The sequence below is a fragment of the Microcebus murinus genome, chromosome 29, assembly GCF_040939455.1.
Source record: "Microcebus murinus isolate Inina chromosome 29, M.murinus_Inina_mat1.0, whole genome shotgun sequence".
Lineage (NCBI taxonomy): Eukaryota > Metazoa > Chordata > Mammalia > Primates > Cheirogaleidae > Microcebus > Microcebus murinus.
Genome location: NC_134132.1, coordinates 10,594,419 through 10,609,456, shown reverse-complemented (window position 1 = coordinate 10,609,456; position 15,038 = coordinate 10,594,419). Strand labels below are relative to the sequence as shown.

Here is a 15,038-nt window from a genome sequence, read left to right as displayed (position 1 = left end):
CCGATAAACACCTGGCCACTTTCTGGGGCGTGCTTTCATTACAAGCATCCTTTCAAAATCATTTAACTATCCAGACACCGAGCAGGGTCTTCTCTACACTGAGCAACACATATGGACATGGATTGTGTATGTGATCGGATACTTATACACATTTGATAACACAAACACTAAACTCAATAGGGAAAGCAGACTATAAAACTATTAAAAATGAGTGTACAGCATGATTAACAGTGGTCAAGGCCAGTGATAGGATGGAACAATCATTGTAATTTATACCCTAAATCAAAGAATCTAAAAATTTCCAGCACTATGACAGTACAAAACAAAACCCCCCACCAGCAATCAGTGCTTTAAAGGATTCTACTTTTGCCTCTCAGAAGATATTTTTTATTAGGTTCTGAACATTTTCTGAAATCAAACAATATTGCCATTCTATTTAACTAGTTGAGATTAGAAAATATTTTGTGGTTGCTTAATGTACACAATTTTAGAGAAGACTGAAATGTTCATATTCCCATGATTGACATCATAAAATTTATAAGCTTTTTCAAGGAATTTCCGAGGGCCGTGACTGTATTTTTCAACATTCAAGATTCTAGGAAAAGTGTAACATTCTCTGTCTTGATAATGCAAACGGAAAAACAATGAAGTCACACTAGTGTTTCTTAGTGCCAATTTAAAGCTATGTAAGCCTAAGGAAGAAATAATATCAGAAAGATTTCAAAAGATGTAACTTACTGCCAAAATGTAGTCAGAGAGAGTATCTTAATATCTTAAAAAATTTAAAAATTGGTTGCGAGTACAGCTACACAGACGACAGTAAGTGTATCATCAGTTATTACGGTTGAACCAGTGGCTTCAGGACCAAGGCAGCAAATGCCTCTCGGGGCAGCCACAGTTGCCGCTGGAGGTCAGAGTATAAATACGCAAACTGCACTCGGACGATTTTTCTGACTGTAAATTTCAGTATGTTTATAATGGTGCCTCTTTAGAAAAATAATGTGAATACACAAGTAGGCAAACGAAGCGAAACAACAACAAAAGACTATTATGTGATTAAAATAAAAGTACTGCTGTGAAGGTAAAACTGGCCAAAGCTAGCTGGCCTTTCCAGATCGTCTCGGGTGTGACTTCGGATCTTCGATCTCTTTCCTTGGTCCACAGAAGTAAATGCCTAAGTAATAGATTTTTCAAGTTAAATTATTAAAACTATTTTTAAATTTAGAGTAAACTGACTTTTTAAATGATAATTTTAAAGTTTCTCTTTTTTTTTTTATAAGAGGAGTTAAGGATTCTCATCTATGTAGTTTTTATAAAAATTGACATACTCTACGTCAAGGACCTGATAAGGCACCTGGCACACTGATGGTGCCCGGCGGTGCTCCGTTCTCCCTCCTCCCCCCGGATGGAGGGAGGGACCTGGGCCTGTCGACTGCTGTCTCCAGAGCTTGGCCAGTGCCTGCATACAGCAGGTGGTCAAAAATGTCTGTTAAGCAGTCTAGTAATTCAGTGTGAACAGAGAACTTGAAGCTGCTGGCAGAGCACGGACGGCCGGGACACGTGCCGGGTGGAGCTACTGAGAAGAACTTGACTGCTTTAATGAAATCGGGTGTCCAGGTCGTATCCATTACACACTAAAGTCCTGAGGTCACTGAAACATGTGAACTGCGCCTTGCACATAGGTTTATCTCACCAGCACTGACCAGCACACTCACAAAATTACTCTCAGTAACCTTTGAAAATCATGGGAAAAAAGAGAAATAGCAAAAATAAATATTTTTTTCAATTTTTTAAATATTATATTTACTTCTTTAACCATTGGGAACAAAAAATAAATCTTTAAATAATTTAGACCCTAACCGGGAGTGTCCCGGGTGCAGGGCGGATTCTACGTGACACGTGAGCGACTGGGAATTTACAATCAGTGATCAGCTGACAAGCTCTGGCTCCTTCAGAGCAAATCCTGGACACTATTTCTCCTTTCTTGATGGAACTGACATAATATGTGGGTTTCGGTAACGGGCCAGGGGGGCAGCCCTGCGACAGGAGAGCTGCTGCCCGCACCGGGGACGCAGTGGGACGAGAGGCTGGGGGAGGCCCAGCAGGTCTTCGCGGGCCCCTGCCTCCCCGGCGCTGATGAGTCACTGGGACAGGGACAGCAAAGGCACATGCACACAACGGGCAGGTACTCAGTGGGCATCTCACATGCCAGGATACCAGATCTAGATTTGATCCATTCCGTAAGGCTGAAACAGAAGTGTAAAAAGTAACAGGTTGGAAAGATTCAAGTCCTGTCTCTAGGTCAGGAGGAGGAAAAGCTGGACCCACTGACGGGCGGCAGCCGCTGCGCGAGGGAGCTGGGCTGCGCGAGTCAGCCACGGGACGGCCGTGAGCCGTCCTCAGCGGGGCGGCTGTGTCCGCTTGGGCGTCTGGAAACGTTTTTGGTTGTTGCAGCTGGGGAGGGGAGGCGGCGGCGGCACACGACCGGCCGGTGTGGGGGGAGGCCAGGGGTGACGGTGAGCGTCCCACCAAGCGCGGGACAGGCCCCACGACAGTCATCTGGCCCGAAGACACCCGCCCTACAGGAGACCAAAGTGAACTCAGGACACACGGACTGCTGAAAAGGCCTCAGTGGTGTCTGGTTCGGGGTGTCGGTTCTAAGAGGGGCGCGGATACACCGGTGTGTGCGCACAGCAGAGCATGGCCAGCAGCCCGCCGGCAATGTGGCCCCGGTTAGTAAGGAATGGTAAGAGGAACTTGCAGAAGAGAAGATTTTTTCGAGGGGGGGTGGGCGGGCGGGCGGTGCTCCAGGGGCAAACCTGAGCCTACTGGATAGAATGTAATAAACTGATAATAACCATTGATGTTATAATTGCAACTGTTTTCATTCTGACATATTTATCAAACTTGCATAATATATAATTGTGTTATATTTTATAACTTATAAAATAATACAAAATAAGTTTTTAGCTATCACTGAGGCTCAGCCCACGTAAAGAGTGACCTTGCTCTCCCTACTGCTGGGCACTTTTCAAGCCCGAGGATGGAATATTTTCCAAGGTACAGCGTCGCTATTCCGTTAGGGAAGTTTTACAGAGGACTCTTGTGTTAGACAGGAGAACTGACCACATCTTCTCTAGGTTTCTTTGGGTTGGAAGATCTAGGGCTTCAGAACTTGACTGAGTCTCTTTCGTACACGGCTGGCCGCCTCCCATGAGCATTTCAAACAAGAGGTGAGTTTTAAAAGAACCACTAAGACACCATCTTCTTATCTGCACACACGCCCAATTCTAGGTTGTATCAGAAATGCCAAAAATTAGTACGGTCCGAATACATCCTAATAAGCCCAGCCAGTTGGAACAAAATGAATCAAAAGAGAGTGTTGTTTACAAAAGCAATGTAATTGCTGCAAAATTACCTGAAATTTTGACCGTTATGTGGGCCAGCAGATAAACCACGGCCAAAATGTACTCGTGAAAAAAATAAATTAAGCTAAAGGACAAGAAATGGGAACAATGCCCTCTTTTAAAAAGAGCACCATTAGGATACCTTCAGTCTATTTAGTGATGCAATTGTTGTCGTATTTTGAATGTATTCAAGAACTCATTTTATCTAGTAACAGTTTGACTGCATCCTGCTAAGAGAAACATGCTAATTTCTGTACACACAATTACCCAAATCTCTTCAATTATGACGGTTTAATTCTTGTGTGAAATTACCAGCTAGATGAAAATCGTCTTCTTTCATCAACATCAAGGCTTATTGTAAGAAAACAGCTCTAATTTTTTAAGACATAAGATAGCATACCGGCACCAATTTCCCAATACCACGTTTAGAGCATTTGCGTAAAACAAGGTCTATTAAAAATAATATGAGCAGTGAACACAGTCATTGTCCTAATACCTTAAAATTAGGCATATAAAGTACGTAAGATCCCTAAAAGTCAGAAAAGGAACAGAGTAACGAAGACTGCAGTGTGTACAGCTTACCTCAAGCAAGAAAACGGAGAGTTTTCCATTGGTGTCCCTCAGCAGAGAAGCCCCCATGCTCTGAAATAATCATTCCTAACTACAGTAAATAAATGACACTTCAGGCTTGAAACTGCCGCAGAAACATACGAAGTGAAACTCTTAAAACTCACTCCTGCCTTGGGTTTAACTCCCACCTTGGAACTAAATAACTGCTAAAAAAAAAAAAAATTAAAAATAAAAAAAAGTGTTTGCCTTTGATGTTTTTTTTATCTCTGGAGTCCCATATAAGGCAGTGCAGTTAGTTTCGCTCTTCTAGAAACAAACCCATGAGAGAGGCTGAACCTTGTACAGGCCGATTAGGGCCCTGCAGAGACACGGATCTGTGGGCACAGATTACACCCTCTGTTCTAGCAAAAGGAGCCGCTGATGACAAGGATTATCTGAACAAAATCCATAATTATTACTGGAAACAAAAAATCAGGGCGCATATTCTAGTGGCTGCCGGTGAGAGCACTATATTCACAGATTAAAAACAGATTATAAAATTAGTCCCGAGGACTAAATGTGCCCAGGGAAAAGCCAGGAAGAAGGAATAAGGGGTGAAACTGCACTGCAAATCTGCCAAAGACTACCAAGATATTTGTCTTTAGAATTATACTTTTTCATTGCATGTTACATACACTGTCTTTGTTAATTTTGATTTTTCTATAAAAATCAATGAGTTTTTTTTTTTTTTTTTAAAGTTGGTCCAATGAGCTAATTCCAGACTTTGCAATATAGAAAATCCAAACAGGGAAAACAAAAAAAAACAGTGTGGGAAACAAAATCAAACAAAATAACCATTCCTGAAAAATAAAGTCAAAACAAAACAAACAACAACAAACAAAACACAAAAGAGAGGGAAACGAAAACAAGGCAACTGGCTAGTCTACAATGTACATAAAAGGGGACTGTTCAAAGCTGCTTATGTGCAGCTGCTGATTTTTAGGGAATTGGACAAGAAGCCTTCAGGGAAGGGCCGGATCACAGGGCCTTTCCGTTCACAGGGGGGAGGGAGGGAGGGAGGGAGGAGGCAGGAAGTGACCAGATTTAGGGCGGGTTAGCAGCTGGAGGTCTTCACCTTTATCTCCTTGAAGAAGGAAGCAGTTTCGCCCTCGATAATGGGCTGCAGCAAAGGGCTTCTCCGCGTGCTGGAGGGGGAACCCTGCGACAGGTGTTGACAAGCAGGTTACAGTCCGAACCCTGTCCCTTCCCTCCAGCGCTGCTCCTCCGACCTCATCCTCTTGTTCACAACCGTCTTGTAACTTCATGCCCTAACCCCTCCCGGCCAGGCACTCCCAGGAAAGCCCAAAACCAACAGAACAACTTTTCTAAGTTGGCTGTGATACGCTAAGGGGAATAACGTCAACCCCAAAAGCCTTCTCTGTGGTACGTTCACCCTATTTGGGGACACTAAGGTTTCCTGACTAGAGAATGAAAATGATTTCTTTGATTTAATCCCTTTGTTAGCTCGATTTATTCCGTAAGAAATTTCCAGATCAGTAGCTTTCCTCAGATACGCCTGCCTCGGGTCCCCAGACCCTCCCTTCTTCGTAAAAGCAAGCGGACCGTTAGAGGAAACGCAAAGGCCACGTCCCACGCGGGCCTGGAAGCCAGCGAGGAGACTGAAGGCAGGGCCAGGCAGGAGCAGCACTAACGTGACAGCGAAGTGAGGTCTGCTTATTAAAAAGCCCAAAGGCCAGCTGGGGAGATGAGCGCGCTGAAACACAGGCAAAGTTCCCCCGAGAGAGGGACACAGGGCACTGCCCCCGTCACACGCCGGGGTGACACCCAGACTGGGAAAGGGGGGAGGACAGGGGGGCCGGAAGGCATTCCCATAGCTCAAGGCGAGGGGCTGCTCCTTGCTGTTGACAAAGTCAAATTCCAGGGGCCAAAGGCAGCTACGTCCAAGGATGGTGGCCACGGCCAGCAACTTCTCAATTATCAGCCTCCCTCCCTAGACCTTCCCACACGCTCCGAGAAGAGAGGCCTGCCTGTCTCTTGCGTTCCTTAGAGCATTTCTCCCTGGAGATGACTCCCAGGGGAGTCCCCCTCGCTCGCATGGGGAGAGACCCACAGAGGGCCTGGGGGCCAGAGAGGCGCTCTCTGGGGTGGCGAGGCCTGGAGCAAGCACGGCCCCTGTCCCCTTGGGGCCCTGTCTCTGGCCAGCACATGTCACATGGATGTACACAGCCAAAGCATGTCTCCCAAAAGGGAAAAAAATTCTATCAGCTTTAAGATTTGCTCATTTTTGGCAGGTCCTTGATAAAGTTTTCATTCCTCAAGCTTGTGGGTCACGGATATTAATGGCTGTTTCGGCTGTGAAAGCCTGTTCTTCAATGAGGAAGCTACTAATCTATCCAGGGCCCATTCGAGGAGGAAGGTTTTGTGTCAACGACAGAAAGGCACGGTACTCACGATGATGGGTATGGTGTTGGCTCGGGACAGGATCTGCTTCACCAGCCGGTACCTGTCATACAGCGGCTTCATCACCTGGCGCTCGTTCTTTGTGACCTGAAAAACGAGAACGAGAACTCAGGCGCCTGCTCCCGGGATCATGCCACCAGCTGGGCCAGCATGCTTTCGGCCCTTGTGCTCCAGATGATGAAATTTAAGGTTTACCAGTCTCACAAAATTTATTCAAACTGATAATATTACTTATTCAGTAAATGTTTAAAATACCTACTTCAGCTGATGATCAGTGGCAACTGCTTAATTGTAATACTGTTTTTTCTAAATCACAACTATGATCACTCTCAGATCCCTGCTTAAAACTTAAGGTTCAGTGTTCCCTGATTCCCAATTTCTGGGTCCAGGAAAGAAGAAAGTGCATTTCTATTAGAGTAGAATAGCATGCAGTTATGTAATCAAGTTCTTATATTTACTTGCCTTTCTCCCCAGTGAAATTGTTGTGTTTTTAAAAACAAGATTCTGGCTAACAGTAGGTATTCAAGGAACATTTGATGAAAAATACACGAGCTGATTTATCTGTGTACTCCTAAAGTCTGGCACAGGGCTCAAAAATATTGAGAGGACTGACTGTCCACGCAGTGGGGAGAAGTCAAGCCCAGCTCCCTGGGCTAGTACTGCAAGCCCCTTATCATCTACTTGCCTTTTCTCCTCATCAAAACTCAGGCTCTAGAAACAAACTAGGTCATCTCATACTTCCTCCTCTAATTCCCTCTGCCCTGAAATGGCTTCCTCTGTGCTCTTTTGTTTGGCAAATGCCAGATCAAGAGCCACCTCTCTCTGCAGACTTCTTCCGACATCCCCCATTCTGGGGACTGACTCGTTTTCTCATTTGTGTCACGTGCACCACACTCTGTGGGTATCCTGCAACTTCATAAACACCTTTACACTCCATAGGAACTATTTGTTGACACATCTGTCTCCTCCTCTATATCGCAGCCTCTTGAGAGTAGGAGTTTATGTTTTTGTATCCCTAGTAACTATGTCAGTGCCTGACATAATGGAAATATCCGTAAGTATTTGTGAAATGAGTGAGTATTTCAAACAAATAGGTATGCCCAATTCACAGGTATGCAAACATTTCCTTTGGTTATGGGGAATGGGGAATGACATGGACTATATCTTTGTTTAGCGTTAGCTGTTTGTCTTCTGTATTCTATTGCCATTCCACACATCGTAAGGCAAGAGTATTTTAGAGGTAAGGAAGGGCAAGTAGTATTCGCTTTGAGTATTTTGGGCCTTTGATTTCAAAGACAGCTCTGGATTATGCATAAATGGATTATCTTTTGTTGCCTTTTGCATTTGCCTGTTATAAAGTGATCAACAGTGAGAACATTTTAAATAAAGTTCACAAGTTAGGATAGGATAATGCCATCATGCAAAACATTCTGTGGATGTTCGTTCTATCATTACCAATGATAGTAACAACCTTTCATTTCTCTCTTCCATTTACCATAATACTAAAGGGCGGTTGGCATTTTCCTGCTTCTACTATCTACCGTACTAAAAGGAGTTTTAAAGTTGATATTTCATTAAAAATGACTGTCAAAACTGGAAGGGAACTCAAATTATTTTATATGAAGACAACTGACGACCAGACCACAGGTGTTACTACTACGTACCTACTACAATGGCTAAGATGGGAAGACAATGTCAAGTGTCAACAACAATGGTGAACAACCCAAACTCTCACAGCTGCTAAGGGTGCAACATTTTGAGAACTATTTGGTAGTATCTACTAAAGCTGAACTTAGGACTCATCCATGGATTGCACTCTTAAGTATATATGAAACAAATGTGGCCTTAAGTTCACCAAAAGACACATATAAGAATGTTCACAGCAGCACTACTATTACTGCATAATAGCCCCAAACTGGAAACCACCCACATGCCCATCAACAACAGAATAGATAAGGCATGTTGCCCAAATACCACATAGCCACGAGGACGGATGAACCACAGCTATATGCAACATCACAGATTGACCTCACAGTAACAAAGCCAGGTGAAAATAAGCCAGACACACAAAACTACATATTGTAAGATTCCACTTATATAAAGTTCAAAACTAAGAAAACAAAGCTACAGTGTTAGCTGTTAAGATGGTGGTTTTCCTTGGTGGGACCGAGAGTCACTTCCGGAAGGGACCATGAGGAGGGCTTCCGGCTTCCGGAGGAGTGGCAACATTTTGTTTTTTGATCTGGGTGCTGGTTACCTGAGTTTGTTTACTTTTTGAAATTTCATCAAGACATATAATTGGGGCTCTTTTCTGTATTTACGATATAAAGGCTGAGCAGCTCAAATGTGAAAATCTGAAATGCTTAAAAGTCTGAAACCTGCTGAGTGCTGACGTGATGCTCAAAGGAAATGCTCATTGGAGCATTTCTGATTTTGGATGCCCAACCTGTAATTTAACAAAAGTTCAACGATAGCAACGAATAAGCCTGAGGAACAGAAACAAAGTGACTTGTACAATGTCACACATAGAAGGACAAAATTTAGGACTGGAACACAAGAAATAATTTTTTTAGTACAAGAAGTATCCATTAAGTATGTTGCAGATGAGAGTAAGACATCCTAATGTTGTCAACACATGATACGCCGTGAAACAATGTGCAAGATAAACAATGGATGGTTGAGTGACCAAAGATATACTAAAAATAGAAATAATACAAAGGAGCCAGCATTTCTGCATTGTAGACTCACATCCAATTACTAGTTACTTGGCAGAAGCATCTTTGGACTATACAAGGAGACTTAGTTGGTAAAATTAAACAAATCCAACAAATATAACAGAATCCATCTTCCTTTCTAATTCTTTGTTCAAAAAACAAGTTTTCTAGTTGGAATAGATGAAGATCATCACTGGTTTAATTCTTTGGCTCATGACACTGACATTTAGATTTTCTATGATTGCTCATGTTTTAATTAGTGACTCTCAGGAAATAATCACCAGTGGGTGAAAATCCAGTCTTTGCATGAGTTAAAACTCATCATGATTCTATCATACTTAATATTGGCATTTGACAGAAGTAGCTGAACACCGAAAATGTCAAACACCTTTAAGTCTAGGTGATAGAAAAGGTAAGAATTAATACTACGTGGTTTACATCAGAATTATTTTCATGATATATATTTGAAGCCAAAGTCTTGGTGATACTAAATGTTACTACAACTTTCAACCATTTATAATGAATTATCAGTGCTGGTTTGTGAGCTGAGGCACAATCTAACCCAGTAGTTCTATGAACAAATCAGGATCCTGATTGAACTACAGATAAAGGGCCAGCTGATGTAAAAAGGATCAGAGGAAAACTGTTTGGAAGTTGTTATTTCCTATTCTTGAGATATCAGCTGCTCAGAGATTCTGCTGATCACCAAGAACAAGACCCATGATTCAGATTAGAATTTTTTGGTGCGGGCCATGGTTGAGACAGGATCTCACTCTCTGTTCCTAGGTTGGAGTGCAGTGGCACGATCAGCGCTCACCATGACCTCCAACTTCTGGGCTCAAGCGATCCTCCTGCCTCAGCCTCCCAAGTAGCTGCAACTACAGGCATGCATCACCAGGGCCAGCTAATTTCTCTATTTTTTTATAGAGATGGGGTCTCACTATGTTGCCCAGGCTAATCTCAAACTCCTGGCCTCAAGGAATTCTCCCATATCAGCCTCCCAAAGTGCTGGGATTACAGGTGTGAGCCACTTTGCCATAGCAGAAAATCCTTATGATCCACAATTGCTTGGAAATAACTTTAAGCCAAGCATGTAGTAGTATACTGTCTCTTCCAAATAATTTCATTCCTCTTGCTTTAAAACTTTAATTTTCATTTAAATGGTAGTGATGAATGGTTTTCCAATGTGTGGGAATGGTTATTATTAAGATGTATTTTTGCATATCAATCAAAACAACATAAATATCTAGACAAGAAGATCTAATGAGACGAGGTAGCACTTGCACACTGTCTTTCCTTATGATTCAAAGAAATGTTCATCTATTGGTCTTTTACCACCCTATTTGGTTGCTTTAAGTCTCAGAAAATACATCAAAACACAAAGGGAACACTAGCCAATAATTATCCACATTTAATTAGTGCCAAGTCTTGAACAGAAATCATAATGGCCCGATGAGGCAGCTGCACTTGCCTGCCTTTAGCTTTTGTAATGGTTTTTGTCTTGGCTTTAAATGAAACTACAGAAACACCAATTTGGTTGCTGTTACCTGGACAGAACCACAAAGGTGAAAGGTAAAATGACTGACGTATTTACTTTGAAGATAAAGATACAATGAGAACCAGGGAATATCAGAGGTAGAAAAGCCTTATTATTATTATTTTTAGATGATAGAGCTAAGCACCAGAGAGGGTAATGATTGGCGTGAGGCAACACAGCTGGGCCAGGAACCCAGGTTTACCTACTGCTAGTCCACTTTCCTTTCACAAATAAGTAAGACATGAGGTGTAATAAGATCTCTGACACAGTGTGACGACGTAGCTTATCTTCTAATAGGGTTTGACCAAACTGTCTTCTTCGCAGAAGGAACTCTGCCTTCCAAGCTGGGAGTGCTGCCTGAGTTTACAATAATCTCTGCGTATGAACAGCGCATAAAAGCACAGCACTGTCAGAAATTATGGTACGGACAGACAAGAAACCATACCGCCTCAAAATCTTAGTAAAACAAAACGTGGTTTGAGCTTGTGTGTGTGTAGGGGTATGGCTCTGGGTCATGAAACTGTTAGAGAAGACAAAATGAGATGGCTTCTTCTAATCAGTGCGTTCTTGGCCTTTTAATTTGGAAAATGGCAACTCTCCCTCTTTCATTATCAGATAATATTAGTAGGCCGTCTGTACAAAGATCAGAATATCCAAAATAGCAGCTAACCAAAGGAGAGTATTTATGGAAGGCCCCATAATTTGCATTTCAATTTGAACATGGCTATGTTTAGTGTTGTGTTAGTCCCCAAGGTTATAAAACACAAGGTCAAAATACACCAGTGGGGCAGAGACTCGAGCAGCAGCCAGAGGGCTGTGAGCAGGCCCCCACCCTCCCTTCTCGAGAGTGGGACATACGGAAGGTGACATCGTGAGCTCAGTCGCTGGTTGCACCTCTGTCTGTGACATGGTCTCTTGATAAGATCTTTAAATGCTGAAAGGGACACACTTTAGTAATAATGATGTGCCCGTGTGAAAACGGCGTTTTTTATACACGTGCCTCTCTGCAGAGTGCCCTGTTAAAGCAAACAGCTTTGCTAAAAAATGTACAGAGGTAGCAGATAAAGGTTTGGGCATGAGATTCTGACAGTCAGTGTCCTTGGAAATCGGTATCTGTGGACTCAGCCAAAATCCAGAGCACCTGCTTCTTTAAAAACTTTGAACTTGGGACGATAGTTTAGCTCTGACATGTGTGTATTTTTCTTCTGAGAAGAGTGCTGTCCAAATGGTATTTACAGTCCAGGGACCATGGCAACACCACAAATCTAGGAACTGAAAGTTCACTCTTTGATTTTCAGACTGGCCGGGTATCAAATGAACTCTGCTTTCCCGGAGGAGCGTGGAGCATCATCTTCCAGAGAGAGGCAGGGTCGGGCCCAGGACCAGAAGAAAATGATACTCAACCTTCCTAGAGCATTTCTTCCCCACCCTATGAGATGCTAGAATCCAGACCCACATGAAAGAATGATGGAAGAAAGGGGGAATAATAAGACAGGACCAAGAACTAGTATTTTAGTTCCTAATGACAGGAGAGCTAAAAAATGTACATTCTTTCCTGATTTATTTATTTACTTACTTTTTTGGGGGGGGAGAAGCACATAACTTCTATTTACATACATTGGGGTTTATGAAAAATAGGTTGATTAGAATTAAATTTAGCCTCAGGGGCTTATTTATCCTCTAAAGAAAGGAAAAAATAGTTTTAAAATTAAACAACGTTTCTGGGAGGCCACTGTTTGAAATAAACTGGAATGGAGTTTCTGGAGCTAGGTGCCATGGAATACTTTTTTAGAGATGGACTCCCTACATGGCCCAGGCATAGCTCACTATAGCCTGAACTCAAGGGATCCTTCCATGTTAGTTTCCTGAGTAGCTGGGACTACAGATGCACCGCTGCACTTCATGTACTGATCTTTAAAAATGAGTCATTTTCTAAAATATAAGAGGTTCACAGCAACCAGTCAGATGGGGTCTCTGACACACCCCAAGTCCCCTCTGTGTTATCACTATAAGGAAATTAACCTTAATTCTAGAAAAAGCCCAATTAGATATTTTTTTTGTTTGTTTTAAGACAGAGTCTCACCCTTGTTGCCCCGGCTAGAGTGCCGTGGCGTCAGCCTCGCTCACAGCAACCTCCAACTCCTGGGCTCAAGCGATCCTCCTGCCTCAGCCTCCTGAATTAGATGTTTATACTAATTTTTGTTAATTGTGTACATCTGCTGATACATTCTCATCTTGGTGGTGGCTGTCTTCTCTCCCTGGCATAAGGGGGGCGACTTTTCTCCAAGTTCAACTCATGCCTTACCACAGGCAGATGACGCCTAAAAGGTAGAGCTCTTCCTTCATCTTTTGAGCCTCAACTGCCTTCAGCTCAAAATAATCCTTATGCCGATGCGGCACGATTTTGGGGTCGCAAACTGTGACCCCTCTTTCAGAGCAAGCTCGGATGGGCAAGAGAAACAATGAACCTTAAAACAAACAGCCAAACAACTGTACTAATATCACACAAGTTTGATGGCTTATAATATACTCTGGAAATTTCTGGCCAACATTAGCATCAACTCGAGGCTGCTTTCCTCAAACAGTTCTTTCCTGATTTAATTGCAAATAGGCCACAGAGAGTATAACATATGATTGTAACAGAAGTGAAAACTATCATTTACTGTGCGACCCCGAAAGCCACCCCACCCCTCCCCTCAGTGCCAGACTCCCTACAGGTAAATACGGAGATAAATGTCTGTGTGTCTGTAATGTCATGTGGTTTCCATGACGACCCATAACACACATCTGTTATATAGACAAAGCAGCAAGGCTCCGAGAGGTTGAGTAGCCCAGTGTCACAGAGCTAGTCTCAGTAGGGCTGGGGTTTGAATCTAAGTCTGCTGATTCTAAGACTCGCAGGGTCTGCACGTTGCCCCAGATGAGGCAGAATGAGAGAATGTTCCCACCTCAGAGCAATAAATACTACAGCACACATACTACTGAACCGGCAGCAAGGTTACGTCCACCTAGAATGCAGCCGTGAGCTCTTGGGGGCCTCAGTCCCTAAGTACTTAAATAAGTCTATCAATGTCATAGCCTGAATCCACACAAAGAGAAGAAGAAATGTTGAAGAAGGGAAACACATAAGTCCCACCTCGTTCCCCGAGGCCTGTGTAGTGGCTACCGGGAGATCTGTACTTTGGGGGTCTGAGCCCACTGTGGAGAAGGCGTTTATCTCTGTGAAAAGAAGTTCAGTTCTCCCTCTGCAAGTTCTGGATACTCCAGTAGAGAAGGACAAAGTTTCACAATGTGAAACTCTAGAGCATTTACTACTTGGTTTGATGCCTTTAAAAAATCTAATACAAAACTTGGCTAAAACATGCACATTATCCCAGAGTGTATTTTTCCACTGCAGGGACAGGCCGGCAAAACCAATCATCATCACTTCCAGTATCTTATTATTATTTTTTTAAGTTTAAACCTGGCACTTCAGAACCAAAATGCCACGGAGGATGCATCCTACACATAGTTACTGGGCACCTGTCCTGTGTCAGGTCTTGTGCTAGAGGCTGAGGGTTAGGGTCACCACTAGGTGGGCAATGCCCAGAATCCTTCGTTATTTAAAAGAATGTATTTTAGATGAAAAGACTATATCCATTATAGAGTTATGGCTGAGAGTGGAAAAGAGACCTATGCTTTTTTGCTATATAAAAAATTCATCTGTAAACCTAAACGCTTCCTTATACCTTCTTTTAAGAATTTGTTTTTCTGTGTTCTTGATAACATTCTGCACAGAAGGTTATTAAAAGTAACCGAGAAGCAGGATGTCTGATTACAAGTTCCTCAAGGAAGGCAGCAAAAGCCTATCATGCCACTGTACCCCCCACAGCTGACAACAAACATCCAATACACAGGACTGAATAACAAGCCACCTCAGAGGCTTCCTGCTGTTATGAAAAGGCAAAGCCCTTATTTTGGATTCTTTTCACTTTTAGTTCTGAGTGTCAGCTGGAACTTCTTTACAGACAAATAACCAGTTGCAACTGCATTGCAGAAGGGCGGCTCATTCTAGATTAACATCTGCATTTTATGGATGAGAAAACCGAGAGCCAGTGGCAGCTTATGGGAGCAGACACAGGAACACGGAAGTCTCCAGGACTCTGTGCACCTTGTACTCCATTCCCCTTACCGTTCCCCCTTGAAGCAGTACACTGATGACTACACTTTAGGTGCAAACTAATTTTTTGTTGGAGTGTCTACTAGGCAGAACTCTTAATCGGCTAAGCCTTCAGAAAGCTTAGTCATTGTGTAAATCTATAGTAACCCCCTTTTATTCTAAAAGTAAAGAAAGCAAACATTAGAGAACCC

The 15,038-nt window shown here is 42.9% G+C and overlaps 1 protein-coding gene across 13 annotated transcripts in view; it reads right to left on the bottom strand.

Moving 5' to 3' along the window:
• The window catches only part of FAM13A (family with sequence similarity 13 member A), a 245,794-nt gene that overhangs the window by 5,976 nt on the left and 224,780 nt on the right, over nt 1–15,038 (bottom strand). For 7 of the 13 annotated variants that reach the window (XM_075998712.1, XM_075998709.1, XM_075998713.1 and 4 more), the window contains 3 exons: nt 6,429–6,524; nt 5,092–5,175; nt 3,990–4,049 (listed from right to left, as the gene is read on the bottom strand). In XM_075998712.1, the coding sequence (XP_075854827.1) occupies nt 3,990–4,049; nt 5,092–5,175; nt 6,429–6,524 (240 nt within the window). The remainder of the gene's footprint in view (nt 1–3,989; nt 4,050–5,091; nt 5,176–6,428; nt 6,525–15,038) is intronic. The other 6 variants (XM_075998710.1, XM_075998711.1, XM_012774037.3 and 3 more) reach the window with 1 other exon arrangement.